The sequence below is a fragment of the Sceloporus undulatus genome, chromosome 6 (assembly GCF_019175285.1).
Source record: "Sceloporus undulatus isolate JIND9_A2432 ecotype Alabama chromosome 6, SceUnd_v1.1, whole genome shotgun sequence".
In the NCBI taxonomy this organism is placed as follows: Eukaryota; Metazoa; Chordata; class Lepidosauria; order Squamata; family Phrynosomatidae; genus Sceloporus; species Sceloporus undulatus.
The window spans coordinates 34,876,505-34,900,179 of record NC_056527.1 but is presented as its reverse complement, the minus strand read 5'-3'; the positions used below and the strand labels follow the sequence as shown (position 1 = coordinate 34,900,179).

Sequence of the window (23,675 nt, the reverse complement as noted above, 5' to 3'; positions counted from 1 at the left end):
GCACCAGGTCCCATCTGATCTTGAAAGCTAAGTGGTGACAGCTCTAGTAAATACTTGGATGGGACACCAATAATGAATGCCAAGTGTTGTAGGCTTTATTTCAGAGGAAGGAACTGGTAAAAAAACCAAAAACCTCTGAGTATTCATTGCCTAAGAAAACTCATGAAACTCATGGGGTTGCCATAAGTCAACAGGCAACTTGAAGGCACATACACACACATGTGCAGAAACGCAGAATACCTGATACTCCCAACTATACATTATTTTGATTTTTTAAGGAAGCACTTTATTAGTGTCATCTGAAATATTTTCAATGTGTAATCTATTTAAAAGGTATTGGAGCTTGAGGTACCAGTCCCAATTAGTCAAAAGTAAATCAGCTATGTTTATTTATACTCATAAATTACTTATACTATCTTTTAACATGCATAGTTTGTAAATATCTTCTTGTTGAAGCACATGTTGCTTCAATCTGCTGCTTATGTGATATTTTAAGGAATCTGCTGCTAAACTAGTAACTTCTGGTAGCTAAGTATTATAAATATTACTTTTGCAGCTAATGTAGTTTTTGATATCATTCATTACATATACAGTTTTCAATACAGAAGATGCAAAATATGCAAGATTCTCCAAACATACCCAAAGGAATTTTCAAACCACTGAACCACATAATCACTTTCATCCTTTACCAAAGATATGTTTAGTGAAAAGCTAGAGATAAATTTAATTGCTGCCAGAATTTAACAATGCAATGTACGTCTCCAGGATTTAGAGAAGATATTTTTAAAGCCAGCTACAAAATCACAAAATATTTGTGCAATCTCTTGGGAGAATTAATTATAATGCACTTAAAATTATATCCACATGTTAACTATATGTGGAAGCAATTTTTAAAAAGAAGAAACTTTTAGGAGGAAGAATACTAGAAGTCATACAATTGGGATTCTCTTCCTTCTGTCCACCAATACTAGCTGAGAGTATAACCCAAAAATCTTCAGATGTCTTTTGCAAAAAAGATATTAAATGTTGTTCACCCTAGTTATCATTCCCAAATGCAATGTTTAAACTTAACAACAACAACAATTGCTGCTAGTATCTAACATCATTATGAAAAGTCATGTTTTGCACAGATAAATAGATGATGTGCTTAGTGCTATATGAAAAATAAATTTTCCCTTTACTGGCCAATGAAGTACAAAAAATATTCATAGTATGCTTTAACAAGTGACAGATCATTAAGATGAGAATGTTAAAATTAAACATGTGATTAATATCTCCTACAACAGTGTAAGGTTCATGAACTGACATATTTGAGGTATCTCATCAAGAATTTAATACTACTATTCCATCCCTCTTACAGAAAAGTACAACATGGTTTATGGTGTCCAGTCTAACATTCAAATAAGACTAAAGTTAAGAGGCACATTTGCACAGATACTAGGGGCCCCAATCAGTGGACCAACAAAGCAAAACTCACAAGATAAAATTTAACTAATATCACTGGAAACGAACAATACACACCCTCATCACAAAACAAGAGACACAAAAAACTGCAGCAACTATAGGGCCACAGCATTTTTAATTTTTATTTATTTATTTATTTATTTATTTATACCCTGCTCTTCAACCAAAAGGTTATCAGAGCGCTAATTTCTCAAGCAAACAAAATTGTGCTCAAAATTCTGCAAAGTACAATCCAGTCATATTTGGAGAGAGAAACAAGAGGTGTAAATGGGTTCAGGAATGGAAGACGCTTTAGCAAACACTGCAAACATATGATAGTCAATGGAGTGCACCAAGGAATTCCAGGGGGGGAAAACATGTGCTTTATTGATTATATGAAAGCTTTTGATTGCACAGATTGCAATAAACTATGGATGGTTCTTAAAGACATAGGAGTTCTACTACACCTGATTGTCCAGATGAGAAATCTCTACTTAGGACAAGAGGCTACTGTTAGAACAGAATATGAAGAAACAGAGTGGTCCCCAATTTGTGAAGGGTCAGGGAAGGTTGTATTCTGTTACCCTACTTGTTCAATTTGTATGCAGAAACTATCATACAAAGAACAGGTCTAGATTCAGAAGAAGGAGGACTGAAGATAGGAGGAAGGAACATCAGCAAACTAAGATGTGCACATGACAGAAACAATTACTAATTAAGGTCAAAGAAGAAAGTGCAAAGGCAGGACTATCCCTGAACAGAAGAAAACAAAAATAATGTCCACAGAGGATTTACATAATTCAATCTAAACAATGAGGAAATTGTAATAGTTAAAGATTGCCCATAGCTTGGATGAAACATTGATCAGAATGGACACTGCAATCAAGAAAGAAGGAAGAGGATAGGAATCAGTATAGCAGCCATGAAAGAACCAGACAAAAATCATAAAGTGTAAAGACATAATAATAATAATAATAAAATTTATTTATGTTTCCCCACCTCTCCCGGTGGATCAAAGCGGGGTTACAGACTAAATAATAGCACACAGTGCTTACATAAAAATTCAATTAAAAGCAGCTAAAAACAATAAAATATCCAACATCAGACAATAGCATCAACAAGCAAGACAGGGATCATACACAGACATGGGCATATCATTCATATAATATCAGGGGAGTATTCATATCAGGCGGGGTATGCTCGGCTAAAAAGCTCAGTTTTAACTGCTTTTCTAAATGTTTCTAGCGAGGCTGCTGAGTGGATCTCCTCAGGAAGACTATTCCAAAGTCTCGGAGCCGTTGATGAGAATGCTCTTTACAAAGTAGCAACATATTTAAAGGTTGCTATTTCCAATACGTTCTTACCCAATGGTGTAAGAGTGTGGGGCGGATTATATAGGGAGATGCGGTCCTGTAAGTAACTCGGGCCCAAGCCATGTAGGGCTTTATAGGTAATAACCAACACCTTGTACTGTGCCCAGAAGCAAATAGGGAGCCAGTGAAGATCTTTTAAGATAGGTGTAATATGGCTGAACCTTGATGAACCGGTGACCAATCTGGCTGCCATATTTTGTACTAACTGAAGCTTGGCACAAGGGTAGCCCCATGTAAAGCGCATTACAGAAATCTAGACGAGAGGTTACCAGAGCAAGTACCACCATTTCAAGGTCCCTTCGGTCTAGGTAGGGTCGCAGTTGGCGTATCAACCGAAGTTGATAGCAAGCACTTCTAGCCGTCACATCTACCTGATATGTCAATTGCAGGGACAAGTCCAGGAGTACTCCTAAACTGAGAACTTCGTCCTTCAGGGGAAGTGTGACCCCGTCCAGGACAGGTTGGCAAATTTCCTTCCTTAGACCTGAGGAACCTATCACAAGTACTTCCGTTTTCTCTGGATTCAGTCTGAGTTTGTTTTCCCTCATCCAGCCCATTACCGACTCCAGGCAGGCATTCAGAGGAGAGGTGCCATTCTTAGTCCCTGTATCAGTCGGAGACATAGAGAAACAACTGAACACTAATGTTAGAATCATCCAAACCAATGTATTCCCTATTGCCATGTTGCATATAGTAAGAAGTGAGAGCTGGACAGTGAAGAAAGTGGATAAGAATAGGATCAATTTATCTGAGATGTGATGCTGGAGAAGAGGGCTAAGGATATTATGGATGGCCAAAAGGACAAACAAATGGTTCCTTGAATAGATCCAGCCTGTACTCTCTCTGGAAGCCAAGATGATAAAACTGAGGCTGTTGTACTTTGGCCACATTATGAAGAGGCATAATCATTAGAAGAGGCAGTAATGCTATGAAAGACAGAAGGTAGTAGAAAGAGAGGAAGACCATATGCTAGATGGATAGACTCAATCAGAGAGGTCATGGGCCTGAATTTACAGGACCTAGTAGAGCAGTCAAGGACAAGAGGTCTTGGAGAGGATTCATCCACAGGGTTGTCAGGAGTCAGGGCTGATTCAAGGGCAGCTAACAAGAACAACAACAAGAACAAGAACAACAACAACGAGCAATGTACCACTTTGTGATAGGAGATAACTCCTGTGTAAAATAAATTACTGTTTAAAAAACTAAGCTTACTACATGCAACAGTCAATATCTGAACATTTAAATCAACTGCTAGATCATCTCTAAAGCTTTTCAGAGAAGGGAACACTAGACTTCAAAAGTATAACCATTTACACTTAGGTGTACACGCAATTTACTACCATAAAAAGTAAGGGGATCACCTGCTTTGTTTCCTCCACTGTTTCCACTTAAAGTCTTGATTAAATTATATGTTACTAGTAATTCTTCTTAGCAGATGTTACATTTTTATAATTATATGGCATATATTATATTTACAATTATATGGCATAGTTTTGTAGGTAGTCAGATATATGCTCATTATATTTACCAGGAGTGTAATATATGAATGAACATTTTTATTACAATCATTATTATAATATCTTCAATTAATAAGTGGCATCTTTGGACTCTTCTTGTATCTAATCCCTAGATAGTATTCAATGAACAAGATTAGCATAAAGTCATCAGAAGCTATCTGAAACAATAGAATCCCAGTTCTTATTGCTCTGAATGTAAACTATTCTGTCATTCTTGTTTTATGTGCTACAATCTCCTTCCTAACATGCTCTGCTACACAGATCAAGAGGATCGTGTGAAGAAATAAGAAGAACTAAACAACAATTATGGTAAAAGGATAGGAATCAGCTTTACGGCACTACATAGTCCACCATCCAAACAGAAATCAGTATTAAAAATGATTGTGAGAAGATGTTAAAGCCATCTTCACTTCCAACTCCAATCTGTTGGCTGCACCTGCACCACCAAAATAATCTAGTTTGACACCACTAACTACCATGGTTCAATGTTATGGAATTCTGGGAAATGTAGTTTGTTGTGGCACCAGAGTATTGAACCATGGCAGTTAAAGTGGTGTCAAATCGGATTAATTTAGAAGTTCAGATGCAACCATTGTCACTTTCAGACATCTTGCTGTGGGTTAGACAGCCCATGGAAGAATGTTGCCTCTACTGGGATTTCAACAATCAATACTGCTGCTGTTCAATACTCAGTAATTTTTACTGATGTTCTCTATTATTTTCTTTCACACTTAGTCATGTTTTAGATACTTGACAAAAGGCAGTGAATCACTACGACTAGCAAATGATGTCATATAAAACAAAACAAAACAAAAGCATACACATCTTTTCTTTACTGACCCTTGAAACATGCATGAATGCAAATGTTGTTTGAAAATCTATCATTTTTGAAGACTGCTGGATAATTGCTCATAGCATGTTTTCTGTGGGTTACATTTTTCAAACCCCTAGCACCTCACACATGCATCTCTAGCTATTCTTTTCTCAAGCACTTCACTTGACAAAAAGTGTTTATTTGAAACAACAATTAAGGGTGTGTGTGTACTAGCAAGTACAAAGTTCTGCACCTATTAACAGTTTATGGGGGAGGTTTTAAGAGAAAGAGCCATATCTATTTTTCCAATAGTCTTATTCTATTAAAGTCAATATGGGTTCTTGTAATTAAGTAAATAATAACCAAACTTTGCAATCACAGGATGTTAATAGAAAGGAGTAATGGTGAACTACAATTTGCTTATAATTCTATTGTCAGCATGAGACCTTAATTATTAGTACACTAATTTGAATGCATGTAGTCTAAAGAATCTTACAAGTCCATTACATTAAAGAACTGGATCGAAACACATTTTCTAGCTATCAGTCTTAATAAATGAAAAGCAATAAAGGTGTTGCCATCAAGAGAAAACTGGCCTCTTTAACTATAGGACCATAGCAAAGAATGACTGCTGTCTGCATATGGTACACATCTTCCCAAGCAATCTAAGACAGATGAGTATAAAATAAAATCTCTAGAAAAGTGAATTTTGTGCTCTGTAGAGCTGGTATAGTAGTAGCAGAGCTAGTATAATAGTTGCGTGTCTTCAAATTGTTTCTGACTTATGGTAACCTTAAGGTGAATCTATCACAGAGCTTCTTGAGTCTGAGGCCCGAAACACACAGGCCAAAAGAAGCCACTCTGGGTGTGGCATTTAGATGACACATGCCCCCAACCTGGTCTAATGCTGTACTCTGGTACTTTGGGTGGGAGCAAAAAGGAGTGGGCTTAAACCCACTTCAGCCTGGTGGTGTAGCTTGAGACCTACGGTCATGGCCCACTTTGGGAGTGGGCCGTGTGGTCACCATGGTCCTGGTCCTTCTCAGCCATGTGTTTCACATCTGAGAGTGTGTGACTTGCCCACGATCATCCAGTGGGTCCCCATGGCTGAGTGGGGACTGAACCCTGGTTTCAGAGCTATAGTCCAACTCTCAAACCACTATACCACACTGGCTTTGTTAAGTACTAACAATGAAAATTTGGTTAAAGGAAGTCAGAACTAATCCATACACCCTGATTGGGCCTGAAGACAAAAGCAATCTCATACACGGAGGACAAGGATCTGCTGGCTAGAAATCTGAAGTAAAAACATCTCTATCCATTTTGAGTTTTCTAAGCATCCAGCTCAATGCAACCTGAATGCAAGAGTAGTTTGTGGGCAAAGTGCTCTCTGGTGAGCCCTTTTCTATAACAGTCAATCCCAACTGGTTTACCCAACAGTAGGCAATAGTGCAATCTGGACCTGTGAGTTTCATTTGTCTCCAATGTAGCTTTGCTCAGAAGAACTATGAGAAATTCAAACTGCAGCTGTAAGCTGCAAAATGCCAGATGGTCAGGCTTAAAGGATGTGTATGCCAACATCAGACCTGCTCAATGTCTACAATATTCTAACTGTGTCTTCAAATCTAAATGTTATGTGACGCTTACATTCTCTGCAGCTGAGGAAGAAGCTGCTAGTTATGCTACAGGGCTTAGAAGAGACTCATGAAGATGAAATGAACCTGCAGACATGATTTTGGGATTCTCATGATGTTCATTTTCAAAACAAGAAGATTTTGTATAAAGCTTCAGACCACATATTTAATGGGCTGGCCAAAAGTGATTTGAAGATCACTTTCATTTTTTTCACGTTCATTTCAACCTCCATTTCTTTTCCTAACTTTAAATTCCATTTGGGGAAATCCATAACTCTTCCCTTGAAGAATTTAGGAAAAAGTAAAAATAAAAACTTTTTAGTTCTGATGCTTTGTCTTCAAAATGCTCCTCGATTTTTCTAGTGTGAAATAATGTTATGAGAAGCTTGTCTTTTAAAGTTGTGAATCAAGTGCAATAATAATTTTCCCATTGGTTTTATTTGGCATTCGCTTTATGGTGCTGGTTACTCATCAAGCTCTTTTCTCTACTTTACTCAATTAACAGAAATGGGAAAGTATGCCAATTCATTTCTCTAACTACTCTATTTGAAGGGAATTGTAATATGCACTTGACAACTATTCAGCCAATATCTTTCTGTAATGTGCAGTATTTTGTTCTCTTTATTTTGTAAGGAACTTGTTCTTTTCCAAAAGAGGCAAAAACTTTGTTCATGGACAGCAAAATAGCGTTTAATACACAAAATGTGTGGTATTTAGATAGTAGTACCAGTTATTTTAATTGTGGAGTTCTTCAGTGGTCCATGGGACTTGCACTTTGTTAGCTCACTTAGTAGGGAGATAATAATTCTTGGACACTGATTATTATTTAAAAATTCTACCATTACTTTTACAGTTGGCTCTTCATATCCACGGATTCTGTATCCATGGATTGAATTAGCTTTAATTACTCAAGCAAAATATTACTCAAGAGATAGTATTCTTCCATATTGTATGGAAGTTTTTGTATGTAACAATTTTACATAGGGTTTTTTTTTCCAATGAGAGGATCCCTTTCTTGTTTTCTTGCACAATATCACAGTACTAAAGATTTTAAGAACTATCAACTATTCTTGGCAGACCAAGACATACATCAACCTTCTAAATAGTGGCTTAGCTCATGGAAGTATTAGTGGGATGTCAGACCCACAGTCAGTGGAAATTTTGGCTATATTAAATCTCTCTACAAATGGAATGCACAATACTTTCTATTGGTGTGAATACATGTAGGTTGAAGGTATCATTATGTAGAACTAGCCAAAGCCAGAGTGCTCATTAAAGCCATTTTAATTCAAATCTAATTCAGATAATTTTGATTATAGCCCCCAACATCCCTGATAACTGATAATAGTGCCTGAACTGATTGGAATTGTCCTAAAAATTTGGAAGGCATCCCGTTGGGTAAGCTGGGCTAATGCTTGTTCTGAATAGCCAATAAATGTTTCACCTAACAATGAAATTTAACAATTTTGTGAAAATGGTTAAAAGAGTCTATCGCCCTATATCCTTACTTAATTTGGATTATAAAATTTTCTCAGCAATTGTGGCAAATAGATTGAAGAAAATTTTACAGAGAAAGATTAAAAAAGAACAGACTGGCTTCCTACCCAAACGGCAGATGAAACAAAATATAAGATATATCATCAATAAGCTGGAATATTATGAAAGAAATCCTTCCAAAAATGTATATGTGTCTTTTTAGACGCAGAAAAGGCGTTCGACATGCTGGATTGGGATTATATGAAAGCAGTAACACAGACAACACAAATGGGGAATAAGTTTTGTAATTGGATTAATACATTATATAACACACAAACAGCTCAAATTCTTGTTAATGGAGAGAAAACTGAGATCTGTAAAATTAATAGAGGCACAAGGCAGGGTTGCCCTCTCTCCCCATTGATCTTTATTCTATCTATGGAAATTTTGTTGAACCAACTTAGGGGAGATGAGACAATAAAAAAATTGAACAAAGTGACCAGTACATGTAAAGTTTTAGCATATGCTGATGATATTGCTTTGCTAATAGAAGACCCTCTAGAAAAAATTACCGATATTTGGAATACAATTACAGAATTTGGAAAATTTGCAGGGTTTAAAATAAATAAAGACAAAACTCAGACACTGACCCTAAACTTAAATTTAGAAGAAGAAAACTATATACAACAACAATTTGGATTAAATATAAGCAAAAGAGTGGAATATTTGGGAATATCATTAACTAAGAAAACATCTGAATTATTTGAAAATAACTATAAGCGTATGTGGAAAAAAGTTACTCAAGATTTGGATAGATGGAAGAAATTGAACTTTTCTTTTCTTGGCAGAATAGCTTCAATTAAAATGAATATCCTTCCACAATTTATGTTTCTTTTTCAAAACCTGCCTATCATAAAAGATGACAAGCCGTTTACATTGTGGGAACGGGAGATCTTTAAGTTTATTTGGAAGGGAAAAAACCCCCGGATAAAAAGAATAATAATGAAGGACCTGAAAGAAAATGGTGGTCTTAGTGTTCCTGATTTGAGGATTTATTATTACGCATGTGTTTTAGAGTGGATTAGGAATTGGATTAATTTGGATGATCAGGATTTATTAAAGTTGGAAGGTGCCGATTTAAGATACGGGTGGCATGGGTACTTGTGTTATGACAGGAAAGAAAAACATAATGATTTCGTTAACCATGTTGTCAGAAAATCGTTATATTCAGTTTGGACAAAGATTAAAAAGAAATTTTATACAAAATTACCAGTATGGACCTCCCCACAAGAGGCGTGGGGATATGGTAGAGAACAAGCTCACAGTACAGTCAGATATAAGAATTTGTTAAGATGGGAAGGTGATAATCCTCAAATACTCTCAATACAACAACTGAAAGATCTTGGCTATAATATGAACTGGTTTACATTTCATCAACTGTCAGAGAGACTAAAGATAGATCTGAAAACATTTGGAACAGAGGGAAAAGAAAACGAGCTGGATAAGATACTAATCTATTCTAAGGAATCAACTATAGCCAAAATATACAAATTACTGTTAAAGAGAGAAACAGAATGGGAAGTAATTAAAGAAACCTGCGTAAAGTGGGCACAAAATTTTGGACATCCCATTCCCCTAGAAATTTGGCATAGAGTTTGGGGTCAGGACTTAAAATTTACTGATAGCATGGACAATAAAAGAAAATTTTTATAAGATGCTTTACCGTTGGCACTACGCACCTAATAAATTAGCAAAGATGTCAGGCAACAATATTAGTTGTTGCTGGAAGTGCCAAAGCAAACAAGCCTCTTTCTACCACGTATGGTGGACATGTCCGCTGACTAGTAAATTCTGGAAAGAGGTACATGAAATCACACAAAAAATACTGCAAATCAAGATTAAATTTAAACCAGAAAGTTTTTTACTGAATATCATTATAGATAAACAAGAACGTAAAAACTTGAAATTCTTACTGTACACTTACACAGCCGCAAGACTGTGTTTCGCTCAAAAATGGAAGGACAAAAATATCCCATCAACCCAGGAATGGCTAGAAAAATGGTTAAATATGGCTCAGCTAGACAAATTAACCTTGTTAAGGAAGGACAGCTGGTCTCAAGAGTGGGAAGCGAACTGGAAAAAATTATATGCATTTGTGGAAAAAATAAATGTAAAGTAATAGGTGGCAAACATGGATATATGTTAGGAATGTAACGTATATGAATATATGTTGAGATTGTAAAGAAGGTAATGTTTCAAATATAATGTGAGCATTTGATAATAATAGAAGAACATATTTCCGTTGGGAAAGAGAAAATGGTAAAAAAGAAAATTATGGTTTAATAGTCAATTCAAATGAAATGAAAATGTTAATTTAAAACAAGGTTACTGTAATTGCAGAGCTTGTTGAGAAATCCTCCTTGTGTATAGAGTTATAAAGCAGAGGGGGGAGGGTTAGGGAGGTCAATGTAGGGGAGTAAAAGAGAAAAGATCATGATGAAGATATTGGAAACTGTAAGAATATTGTATAAGAATTTGTAAACTTTGTGTTACCTTGATCAAATAAAAGAAATTAATCTAAAAAAAAAAGAAAATGGTTAAAAGAGCTTGGTTTAGTCTGGAGAAGTGACACTGGAAGATATCATAGTGGTCTTTAAATATGTTAAAGTCAGGACATGCAGGAGATGGAGTGAATATGTTATCTGTTGTTTTAGATAGTGGGACTAAATACAATGGATGAAGCAAATTGACTGAACATCTGGTGAAACATCTTAATTGTCTTAACTGAAGGAATACTGCATGTGGATGGGCTCTTCTTTACCTGGACTTACCAGCAGAGCAGAAAAAGGACCAAATCAGTGGTTCTTAGGGTAACTGATGTGGGGAAACAGCAACTAGTTTTTCCTAGTGTGACAGGTACAATTGTTTCTTTTTTTCCTGAAACTTTCCAGGGATGAGTAGCCAAAGGCTCAGAGACCAGCACCACCTCAAGCAGCACTGGATTAAATGACCTCAAATTCTTCTTCCACCCCCTATGACTCTATGATCTATGTAACCAATAGGGGATGACATTTCTCCAGACAAGTGTAAAGACATTTGGTGTATAGGCAGCTTCCTTCTCAAGTGTAAATCTACTCTGATCTTAGGCTCAGAATAAGTGATATGGAGCACTATTGCCAGCAGTGCCATTTGATAATGCTAAAACATTTTGGTGTTTCAGCAATGTCACAATTATGACTTAGCCCCTTGATAATATAGGCTACACAGAGACAAAACTATCCACTTTCTGGGTGCAAGGAACTGTGTCTGGTTAAAGAAATGGAGATTGTCCTTTTAAATTTACTTTGGGACTCTTATCTAATTTGAAGATGTGATCTGGTAAGTTAATGAGATGTTACCCTTACTTGAGATTTATCAAAGGTCAGCAATTCAACCACAGTTGGTGCATATGTATATCAGATCATCTTTCTGCCTCAAGCAGTCTAAGGTGCGTTCCGGACGGGCCCTATCAGGTGCTGTCGTTACATGTGAGGGGTGGCACTTCCTGACGCGCCTTGCCCCTCGCACGTAACGAGGGCGTCAAAATGGTGCCGCCATTTTGACGTGACAGATGCCTAGCACCCGCACTTCTTAGCGCCCTTGTGACGCTGCAAGGGCGGCATTGGCGCCTTGCGACGTCACAACGGCACCGCAAGAAGAAGCCGCTTTTTGCGGCTTCTTTTTGCTGCACGGAGGAGCTGCGCGGTTTGTCTGCTGTGGCTCCTTCGCGCAGGAAACAAGGGCGGCGGCAGACCGCCCTTTTGGGCTGTCTGAACAGCGCCTAAATCTGAAAGATTTCCAGTACTTTTTTTTGAAGACCAATAGTTTCTTACAAAAAGATACACTCAAACCACAATTACCAGGTTTTACTCAAGTGGAGAACACATGGACCTGTGCTCACCTCAGCTCTGCATTATTTTTTTCTTCCTTGCCACAGGCATTCTGCCACAACTCTTAACTATACCGTGATGGTAACAAAAACTAATTTATATTTTACCCAAGGTTAATTTAAATATCTCTTCGCTCCACACTACATAGCACCACAATTATCTCAAGGACTTGTGTTCTCAGAGCATATACAAGTTGCCATAATTCAAAATCATTACCATATATACTTGACTATAAGTTGACCTCATGCATAAATTGGGGGCAGGTTTGGGGGACAAAATTATGAATTTTGATATGACCTGTGGATAAGTCGGGAGTAAAACTTAGGGGCATGTAAGAAAGGGCAAAGCAAAGGAAATTGATGCCAAAGAACTTTTAAAAATAACCCTAAAGGCTATATATATGAGGAGAGAGTTATGGTAAATAGTGGCTGTGGGATGTGTGGAGGGGCCAGGCACAGGTGGGGCTAAGAAAATGCACATGTATCAAAAAGGATGAAATGGCAAAGCAAAGAAAATGGCAACGAAGGCCCAGTCCAGATGGATGGGAAAGGACGCCCTCGTCGCGTGCGAGGAGCGGTGCTTCTAGATGCCCCTTGCCCATGACGGGGCGTCAAAATGGCAGCGCCCTGTACAGATGGGTGCCGCCATTATGATATGCCGGATGCATAGCGTCAGCATGTCACGGTGCCATTACGATGTCGCAGGTTCTTTTTGGTCTGTGGGGTAGTCCCGCCTCTGGAGGCTGCGGCTTCCCCACGGATCAAAACTAGGCACTGGTAGACTGTTCTTTTTGGACGATCTGTCCTGCATCTATGTTAGCAGTGATTGCAGCCTTAAACTTTAATGTGATAACTTTGCCTGATTTTAAGCCAGAAAAGCTGACAAATATAAAACAAATATCTGATTCAAATCCCTCAAAGCCTGATTCAAATTGGCTGGTGCTCCTTTGAAGAGAAATGCCAAAGAACAGCCACTGTTGCTATTTTCCCACCCAGGTAATCAAAAACATCAGAAGCGGTGACACAGTGGCGAGAGGAGAACAGGAGTCAGTGTTTGTTTTAGGTGCTTTTAGGTCCCGGGATAGACTAAGCTCTTACCTTTCATCACTCGAGTCAGAGAAGAGGATTGTTCTTTTTCTGATAAGAATTAAAGTATGGTGTTTATGTTGACCTGTGGTTAAGTCGACCCAGGTTTTTTTTGTCAACTTTTTGGCTAAAATTTGTTGACTTATACATGAATATATACAGTAGTATTATTTTAAAAGGCCTTGAAATTTTCATTCTAAAATAAATGTGTATGTGTCAACAATCACTGTATTTTAAATTGCATAACAGAAATCTAATTTTACATGTTTTAACAGTTACCTGATACTTGTTTTTCATTCCATCCACTTCTCCCTATATTTAACACATAAGGTATTTTGCAGTTAGTAGAAATGCAAAGCACAGGGTAAGATCCAGTTAAGCAATGATGTCAGCAGGAAAGAGGTGAGTACATACTTCATTAACTGCAAACAAAACATTAGGATGCTAAAACTATAGATGATGACTGAAGAATAGGAAAAAATGAGTACTGCATACAAATATACCGTAGCAATCTTATTTACAAAAGAATGAGTATATTACTTTGTCAGCCTATCTGAGTAGAAATTATATCCTCATCCATGAGAACAGTATTTCTGTCAAAAATCTAACATCTCAAAACCAAATAAAATTAGGCATTATTGCAGAGACTTGGTGCACATGGAGACAAGACATCTGTCTTGGCTCATAATCATTCTAAAGGATGACAAGAGCTAAAGTACTGGCTATGAGAGAAAGGGTGCTTTGTTTCCTTTTTCTGGAGGCCACTACTGTCCAAGGTCTTTAAAACATATGTTCCCCAAATCCAATTGGTAGACTCAGTTACTGTAGGTTCACTGAATTGTTGAATGGAGACTTAAAATAATTTAATCTCAGTGAATTAATGGGTCTTCTCTAGCTGGAACTAGTCTCTAGGCCCCAAAATCAGTTCTGAACCTGAAAAGTGGAATATAAGAACAAGCTGTTACTCCTTGAATGCACAGAAGACCAAAAGTATCAAGTTGGTCATATCTATTATGTACGTCAGAAAGAGTTGTGCTCTCAGAAATCTCTGTCAGTTACCTTACACTAATTTATAGAGTTCTTACCACTATACAATGCCACCTATCAAGTAAAATGTGTTCCAATTGACCTCAAGAGATCAAGGCTGCATCTACACTGGAGAACAAATGCAGTATGACACCACTTGTACTGCCATGGTTCAATTCTATTGAATTCTTGGATTTGTAGTTTTGTGAGATATTTAGCCTTCACTTTTCCTAATCCTAAACGTTTTTGTACAGGCCTGTGTGTTTCCCAAATAACCTACTGTAATTACAATTTTGAGAAGCAAAAATTTGAAGTGGACATCACATGAAAACTGTTGACTGCAGCACTTTTGGGGTCATTAATATACATTAGTACTCTGTATAGCCCAACACAATGCAAAGTTCCATGGCCTTAATTGTGACTAATTCATATACTCAGTTTGACCCATACCTCATACTGCATTTGACCTACTATTCTAAAAGATGAAATTAGAAGACAATGCTCCAATTCACCAAACTTGCAGCATTTTTTTATTAGCCTATGAAGTGTATATACGTAATGGCCAGTGTGGTATAGTGGTTTCAAGTGTTGGAATAGGACTCTGAGAGACCACAAATCCTCACTCAGCCATGGAAACCCACTGGGTAAGGCACACTCTCTCAGCCTCAGAGGATGGCAATGGCAAACTCCCTCTGAACAAATCTTGCCTAAAAACAACCCCCCAACCAAATCCATCACCCTTCACTTTAGGGTTACCATAAGTCATAAATTATGATATATTTTACACCTCTACAGTCACTTTTCTACCTGTGGTTCAAGTCAACATGATGTGAGGGTAGTGGTGGTATGATAAAATACAGTATGAATAATTACATTAAACATACCAACATAATTTAGTGATCTAGAGCTATGGTCTCAGCACTCCCCATACAAGTATGCAAGATGCTTCATTCCCCAGAGGTCCTCAGCAAAACACACAGCTGTAAGGAAGTAGAATGGGCTGGAAAGTTCTTATGGGTGGCCTTATCGTCTTGAGTGTGACGGTATTTTAGGGTTGATGGAAGAAGATGACCATTGTTCCTTGATAATTTCTGCATATTTCTGGTTGTGCATGTGATCATTCAACTTATAGCTCAAAATCTGGTTTTCTGAATAGTCTTGTGGTTCATCAGATATTGCTTTTTAAAAAAGGTATCTTTTATGTCTAAAATGGGAGCCCTGGTGGCATAGTGATTATTGCCCCATTATTTTCTATGGGGGTGACCATACGCTCTTTTCCTCATGCGATGGGGTCTGGAACAGATCCCCCGTGCATGGGAAGGGCGGACTGTATAACATGATTTAAAAAATTGGACAACATTTGGACTTCACCTTCACAGGAAAAATGTTTAAGACACAGCACTTGTAGAACATCCCACACTAGTTGCACATCCTGTGGATGAATAGGAGGAATAGCATTGTATGTCAGGGATGTTTACACCAGTGAAGAGATCCAGGACTTATATTCTGGAAGCCAAGTGGAAAGCATCTGGAAAAAATGAAAGAGGAGTGAAACAACAAGGATGTTATTGTGGGAGTCTACTACAGACCCCCAAGTCAGAACTGGATGATGCCTTTCTAGAACTGATGACCACACACTCAGAAAGGAGAGATGTAGTAGCGATAGTGAACTTATCCTGTAAGTCAAATTCAGCCAAAACCTCAAGGTCTAGCAAATTCCTCACTTGCCTGGAAGACAATTTCATTGTCCAAAAGGTGGAAGAGGCAACAAGGAGGTCAGCTATTTTAGATTTGATCCTAACCTAGAGGGATGACCTGGTTAATGGGGTGCAAGTGGTGGAATACTTAAGTGGGAGTGATCATGTTCTCCTGGAATTTGTTATACAGTGAAAAGGAGATGCCAGGCATAGTCAGACGTGCATTCTAGATTTTAGTTAATCTGATTTCAGTAAACTTAAGGAAATACCTGTGGTCAGGAATACTAAAAGAAAAGGGAGTTCAGGATGGATGGGAGTTTCTCAAAAGGGAGATACTGAAGGCACAATTTCAAACAGTTTCAATCAGAAGGAAAAATGGGAGATGTCTCAAGAAACCAGGATGGATGACTAAAGAACTTTCAATGGAGCTAAGTTGTAAATGGGGCATGTATAAGAAATGGAAAAAGGGAGAAATCAACAAAGAAGAATTCAAACAAATAGCGAGCATGTGTATGGGTAAAGTCAGAAAAGCTAAAGCACAGAATGAGTTCAGGGTTGCTAGAGAGGTTAAGAATAATAAAAAGGACTTTTTTTGCATATGTTCACAGAAAAAGAAGGAGGAGGATATGGTAGGGCCACTATGTGGAGAAGATGGCGAAATGCTAACAGGGGACAGAGAAAAGGCAGAATTATTCAACACCTTTTTTCCTCAGTTTTCTCACAAAAGGAAAAGAGTGCTCAACGTGAGGAAAATGGAGCAGAGGACACAACAGGGAAAATACAGCACAGAATAGGTAAAGAGGTAGTACAGGAACACCTTGTTAATCTAAATGAATTTAAGTTTCCCAGATCAGATGAACTACATCCAAGGGTATTAAAAGAGCTGGCAAATGTAATCTCAGAGCCAATGGCAATAATCTTTGAGAACTCCTGGAAAACATGAGAAGTCCTAGCAGACTGGAGGAGGGCAAATGTTGCCCCTATCTTCAAAAAGGTGAAAACGAGGATCCCAACAATTATCGTTCAGCTAGTCTGACATCAATACCAGGAAATATTCTAGAGCAGATCATTAAACAGAGAGTCTGTGAACATTTAGAAGGGAATGCCATAATCACAAAAAGTCAACATGGGTTTCTGAAAAACAAGTCATACCAGACTAATCCAATCTCTTTTTTAAATATAAAATTAACACCTTGGTAGATGAAGGGAATGCTGTGGATACTGCATATCTTAATTTCAGTAAGGCCTTTTACAAGGTCTCCCATGACATTCTTGAAAACAAGCTAGTAAAATGTGGTTTAGACAATGGAACTGTTAAATGAATTTGTAATTAGTTGACTGGCTGGACCCAAAGGGTCAATATGATAGCCTTGTTTAAATGTTTGAAGGGATGTCATATTGAGGATAGAGCAAGCTTGTTTTCTGGTGCTCCAGAGAATAGGAGCTGGAACAATGGATGCAAGCTACAGGAAAAGAGATTTCACCTCAATATTAGGAGGAACTTCCTGACAGTAAGAGCTGTTCAACAGTGGAATACACTCCCTCAAAGTGTGGTGGAGTCTCCTTCTTTGGAGGTCTTTAAACAAAGGCTGTGTGGCCATCTGTCAGGGGTCCTTTGAGTGTGAGTTCCTGCATGGCTGGGAGTTGGACTGGATGGCCCTCTTCCAACTCTATGATTCTATTACTTTTACCTGGGCTGGCAGGATCCCTATACAACACTTTAACCACTAAAGGTAAAGGTTTCCCCTTGACAAAGATGTCTAGTCGTAACTGACTGTAAGGGGAAGCACTCATCTCCGTTACTAAGCTGAAGGGCCAGCGTTGTTCGAGAACTGCTCTGGTGGTCATGAGGCCCGTATGACGGCACCAAACACTGTTACCTTCTCACCAAAGTGGTACCTATTTATCTACTTGCATTTGCTTTCGAACTGCTAGGTTGGCAGACGTGGCACTAGTGACAGGAGCTCACCCCATTATGTGGCACTTGGGCCTTGAACTGCCAACCTTCTGATCTTCCGAATGTCAGAACTGGCATCTTAACCACTAAGCCACCACATCCCAGTATACTACACTAGTAAAACAATTAAATGTGCCACAACAACGAATTTGTGAAACAATCTATGCAATACATAAATTGCATTTGTGAGCATTAGAAAACATGGAAATTCTTTCATATTTATTTATTTTTAGCATCAGCAACAAACACAAAATAACATTTGTGTTCTAGATTTGTTCTTCGTGCATTTGTAGTTCTACAAGCACAGTTACACACAGTCTGGTGGGGCGAGGGGCTAGCACTTTGTGTCCAATACAAGGCTAGAGAGAGGATAATAATATTAACAGAGTGACCCAATGCAACAGAACTGCAGGCTTTCCACTGGCCTGTGTTTATCTACCATATCTACAGGGATGCACTGTACCACAAGCTTTCAAAGCAACTATTTGGTGTGCTGCTGTGAAGAATTAGCGAGGGCAGACTCTCTGCTGGTGGCTAATAAGTCTATTTATAAAAAGGTTCAATCCTGACAAATTCACACTATTCATTTTAATCTCTTCCCCCCACTTGGTTTAGTTTGAAGAATGTTGCTACTGTTCTTTCCTGTTGAGTTTGATTGGCCACCAGTTGAAAGGTTTGATTTTGCTTTCTGTTGATAGGCATATATTCTTAGTCTGATGTCTGAAGTAGCAATCCAGTCCACACTATCAAAACAGACACTGATATCAGGTGAGGACTATGGTACACATGCAACATCAAGTGAGCTCCTTGTAAATCTTTGGCCAGGTATTAGGAGTCTCCTGAGTTTGGGCACTTTATCTATAAATCCACTTTGGTGGATGCAAGCAGAATGAGCAAACAGTTTTGATTAATACCTTCTGCTGTTCTCCTGTCCTTGAATAACAGGTGGACCGAGATAATTTCTTCTGGCCAGGAGCTAGACTGCCAGTAATCACTGTAAATGTTCCCATTGATTACACATCAAATATAGTATACTCTCTGTATCCAAGGATTCGTTATCTATAGATTCAACTATACGTGGTTTGAAAATATTTTTTTAAAGGAAGTGTTCCAAAAAGCAGACCTTAATTTTGTCATTTTATATAACAGATACCATTTTACTCCCATTTTACTAATGAGACTTGAGCATCCATGGATTTTGGTATCCACGGGCGGGGGGGGGGGGGGGGTCCTGTATCCAAACCCCCATGGACACTAAGGGCCCACTCTATATGGTAGATATACACAATAAAATCGTGGCCTTTTTTTGCAAATTGGATTTGCTATGCTATCCCATTTGAAGGCACTCAGGGTTGCATCTCAGAGAAAAGTGTAGGAAAGGGAGACATGCGGAGGGCTTTTTCCTGACTCCACAATGCTTCTGTGAAGGGGATGGGCAACAAGTTCAATGCAATAAGTTACAGCACTGATGGGCTATGGTACTAAACATACTTCTTTAAAGCCTATTAGCAGGATCCCTCACCCTCAGGTCCACTTGGAGATTTGCTACATATAAACAAATACAAACTGTACTCTGTGCCTGATACCAGTACCAGCAGCTATAAAGTGAAGCAAACTATTACTTTTACTACCAAATCAAGAAAAGGTACACACAAACACAAATTGGTTATTACAGGGTGGGAAAGCCATATTTAGTCAGCTCACCTTTCCTGCACATCTCTGGATCCTATCCTGAAAATTAGCAACTTTATAGAAGCAGAGTATTTTTGTTAAAATCAAGAAGGCAAAGTTATAGAAATAGCTATGTTCAGTTTTCATGTACTATAAAAAAAAAATCTCACTTTCCCCCCAGTATTGTTGGGATGAGAAAGCTTGTCAGACCTCTGTGGTACGTATCACCCCTTCTATAAAAGTGACACTATTACTAGCAAAGAGAATGCTGCCCTCGTGCCCTGAAGCAAAGTCACTGTCATTATTTGACAGCCAGGGTAATATGGGAATATGTTACACTGGTGGGGAAATAACTTGACAACAATACAGGAGAGTTACATTGCACATTATGAGTGAAAAGTCAGTAGCATATATTAGAGGCATATTTTAATTGTGTTTACTGCACCTTCATATAAAAATTACCCTCATCAGAAAAACTGCATTATCTGTAAATATCTATGCTCAAAAAACAATCATTAATATAAAAGATCTGAACATAGATTATATAAGGGCTGCTATTACTACTAAAGAACACAATCACCCTTATGGAACAGCTCACCAGTAAAGCATTCTCTGATAATAATTAATATTTACTCATGTTTTCTTCAATTATCAAAAGACAATACAGGTTGAGTCTCCTTTATCCAAAATGCCTGGGACCAGAGGTGTTTTGGATTTCAGATTTTTGGGGATTTTGGATTTGTATACATTTGGATTTGTATACATGTATATAATGAGATATCTTGGCAATGGAATCCAATTAATTTATGTTTCATATACACCTTATAAACATAATCTAATTTTCTACGGTATTTTTAATAATTTTGTGCATGAAACAAAGTTTGTGTACATTGAACCATCAGGACTCAAAGGTATTACTATAGGCTAGGGTTGTCGTATTCCACCTCTTAAAATCCAGGCACCTAATTTGCATATCATGAAAATATTCTAATTATGGAAGCCACTCTAATTTACATTCTAATTATGAAAATTCAGCACATTAATGGTTGCATTCCCCCCCCTTACATTATGTTTAACCTTCGTACTATTTTACAAATTAAGAGTGGATCTGACAGAAATAGTACACACCAATGTTTAAAGTGCTGGATTTGGAACAGAGACCCAAATCCCTAAGACAGACCTATCATAGGTTTTCTTGATAAAATTTCTTCAGAGGGGACTTGCCATTACCTTCCTCTGAGGCTAGTCCCAATGAATGTTGCTTCTGTTTAGGATTGTGGTGTATTTATTCATTTGTTCATTTTGGAGGAAGGCTGACAGTGTGAAAAACCAGATGACAGACTAGATCTTGAAGCAACCCCCCTCCCATTCTCGTCTCTATTCACCTCTCCTTAAGGCTTAAGTATTTTCAGGATTGCCTCCCCTTGCCAATTTTTAGTCTCTCACCAACTCCACTCCCCATTCCTGGTTGCTTATTCCTCCTTCAAAATTGAAATCACCATCCTGTAAGTTAAGCCATCTGAATTGGAGACAAAGACAACACAATATATTTGCTTATACTGTGCAGAGATGAGGATGTTTTTATTTTTAAACACTCCCCCGCCCCACCTGAGGCAGAAAGAGAGTCCAACAGGAGAGGGGTAGAGGACCTCACTGCCCATCCAAGATTTAAAGTCAAGATTGCTGGAGGCTATTCCTACCCCCTCCCTAGCTCCTGTTTCCTCTCTGGTGTTATCATGCTATCATCACCTGTCTTTGATTTTCACTGTGTTGCTCTCTTCAGAGAAAAAAATAAAAGGGGAGGGGAGTTTCTCAATCTCTACCAAAATGCAGCCTAGAACAAAGCAGGAATCCAGGATTTGTGGCTTTTTTAGACCAGGCCTGGCAGTAGGAAGGGGCCAAAATTGCCTTTTGTAGTATTTCAGATTTTGGAATGCCATATAAAGAAGACTCAACCTGTATATACCTCTATTCAAAAAAAGTTTTTTTTAAAAGAAAACAATAAAGTAAAATAAATATATGTATTATTTATTTAATAACAATTTTAATTCTAATACATACATTAATATTCATTCTTCCTACATTATATATTTTTTAAAAATCGTCTATCCCTCCCTTCCTCAAATAATGGAATTGCACATCTTATTCCTGTCAATCACCATAAATATAAGTTGTCTTCCAAGTAATTATATGTTACATTCCCGTTATTAATATAAATAATAAATGGCTTCCATATAATCTAAACTGCATCTTCCTTTTAGTCTCCTCTTGCTACTCTTACTTTGTATGTTATTTTTTCTGAAAGAACTATGGACATGGATAGGTTTTCAAATGCTTTCCATGTTTTAGCTAGTTCTAGTCTTGCAGCACTTAACATGAGTGCTGTAAAGTCCTTATTTGGCAAGTTTTCAGTTTTGCTTTAAAACAGAGAGGTTAACAATAGTGCCTCATTGAAGTAGAGTTTCTGACCCAACATTTGACTTATCCATTCTAATACATCCTCCCAGAATCCACATATTTTTGGACATGTTAGCAACATATGATTCCAATCACCTATTTTGCCACATCTTACAGTCCAAAAAATGTTAGATACTGTATTATTGAAGCAATGTATTGTTAGTATCGCTTAAATTATATTAAACTATGTCAAGCACTAAGAAGGCAATGCCATTTGTGTTGGAAAATGTAAACAGAAACACGTGGAAAATAAAATTCCATGTTGGAAATGAACAGGAGATATTAGAAACTTCAGGTTGCAATGCATCTATAAATCAGTGTTATGGTTGAGTTTCTTCATCACACTAGTCCCAGTTGATCTCTTCCACTACACTAAGTCTGTGTACGTATAAATAGGTATACTATGAGGCCACAATTCAGAGACATTATGAATGGCAGAAGCTTGCCTGTATGGCATTGTTCTCACTTTCTCACAAAGACATGTAGGAATGGAAACTAGGAATCTTGTTCAGCAGTGACTAGTGATCTGATGCAATGCTGGATACTGTGTTCCCTTCCCACTCCCACCACTTGGCTTTTATACACTAATAACAACTGTGTGCTCATGATATCTGCATTCCCAGTACCGAAGTCAAGTCTTTGCATATTATTCAGAGGACATTAAAACTTACACCATGTATAACTGTTTGAAAAGGCTGATTTTTTTTTAAAAAAAGATGACTATGATATGACAAAATAGCATTCATATAAAGCAAAGTGGTATACAGCATGCCACATTCAGATGCACAAAACAGTATAAGATGATTTCAAAGTAAGTAAAATACTTCCTTAAAATGGCTGATGTAACTAAACAGAACCACAAGGAGTCCTCATAAGACAATTTTTCTGATCCTATTTGCTCATTCAAATACCATTAAAATGACCCATGCTGAAAACAATGCAGCCTAATCAATCTAAGATTTTGTCTTATCAGAGCTCTGCTTTTTTCAAGTAATAATCCAATTGGCAAGAAGTCTTCAGTGACTAACAGACCATTTTCATTCATGTTACAGAAAAGCCATTTTAATTTAGAGGGCTGCTTGGAATTTTATATCTACAGTAATTCTCACAAAGACATAAGGCTCACTTAAGTGCTTTTAAAAAGATTTAGGATGCCCAGGCCATCATGGATGGTAACATTTAATTATTCTGTGCCAAAACTGTATTCTAAGGAATGGTCTAACTAATAACTTATTTTGTAGCACATGGGTTACTTTTCAATTTGTAAAGAAAAACTGCACCTGAAAACCATGTTCTGCCTTTTGCTTTTTTCCTCTAAAACGTGCTACTGAATTAAATAAATGTACAAAATAATTCATTTAGCATACTGTGAAGGGTCTTTTTCAGCATATTGACCACACATGTATTAAAGCATCTCATGCAGTCAGTAATAAAAGATGATAAACAACACGTTTTAATTTAAATTTCTAATATCTCATTAAAAGCCTTTATAGATTAGAAAAAAACAATACAAGTAAATTAAAATATATAGAAAATAGTCTTTCTATAATAAAAACACTTAGCAGTATCATCAGATTCCAAGTATATTCCACAAAC

The 23,675-nt window shown here is 37.6% G+C and overlaps 1 protein-coding gene across 1 annotated transcript in view; it reads right to left on the bottom strand.

The window, feature by feature from the left end:
• PHF14 (PHD finger protein 14) overlaps nucleotides 1–23,675 on the bottom strand; it is a 176,566-nt gene that overhangs the window by 50,303 nt on the left and 102,588 nt on the right. The window contains 1 exon segment of the mRNA XM_042474907.1: nucleotides 13,551–13,583. Within this exon segment, the coding sequence (XP_042330841.1) occupies nucleotides 13,551–13,583 (33 nt within the window).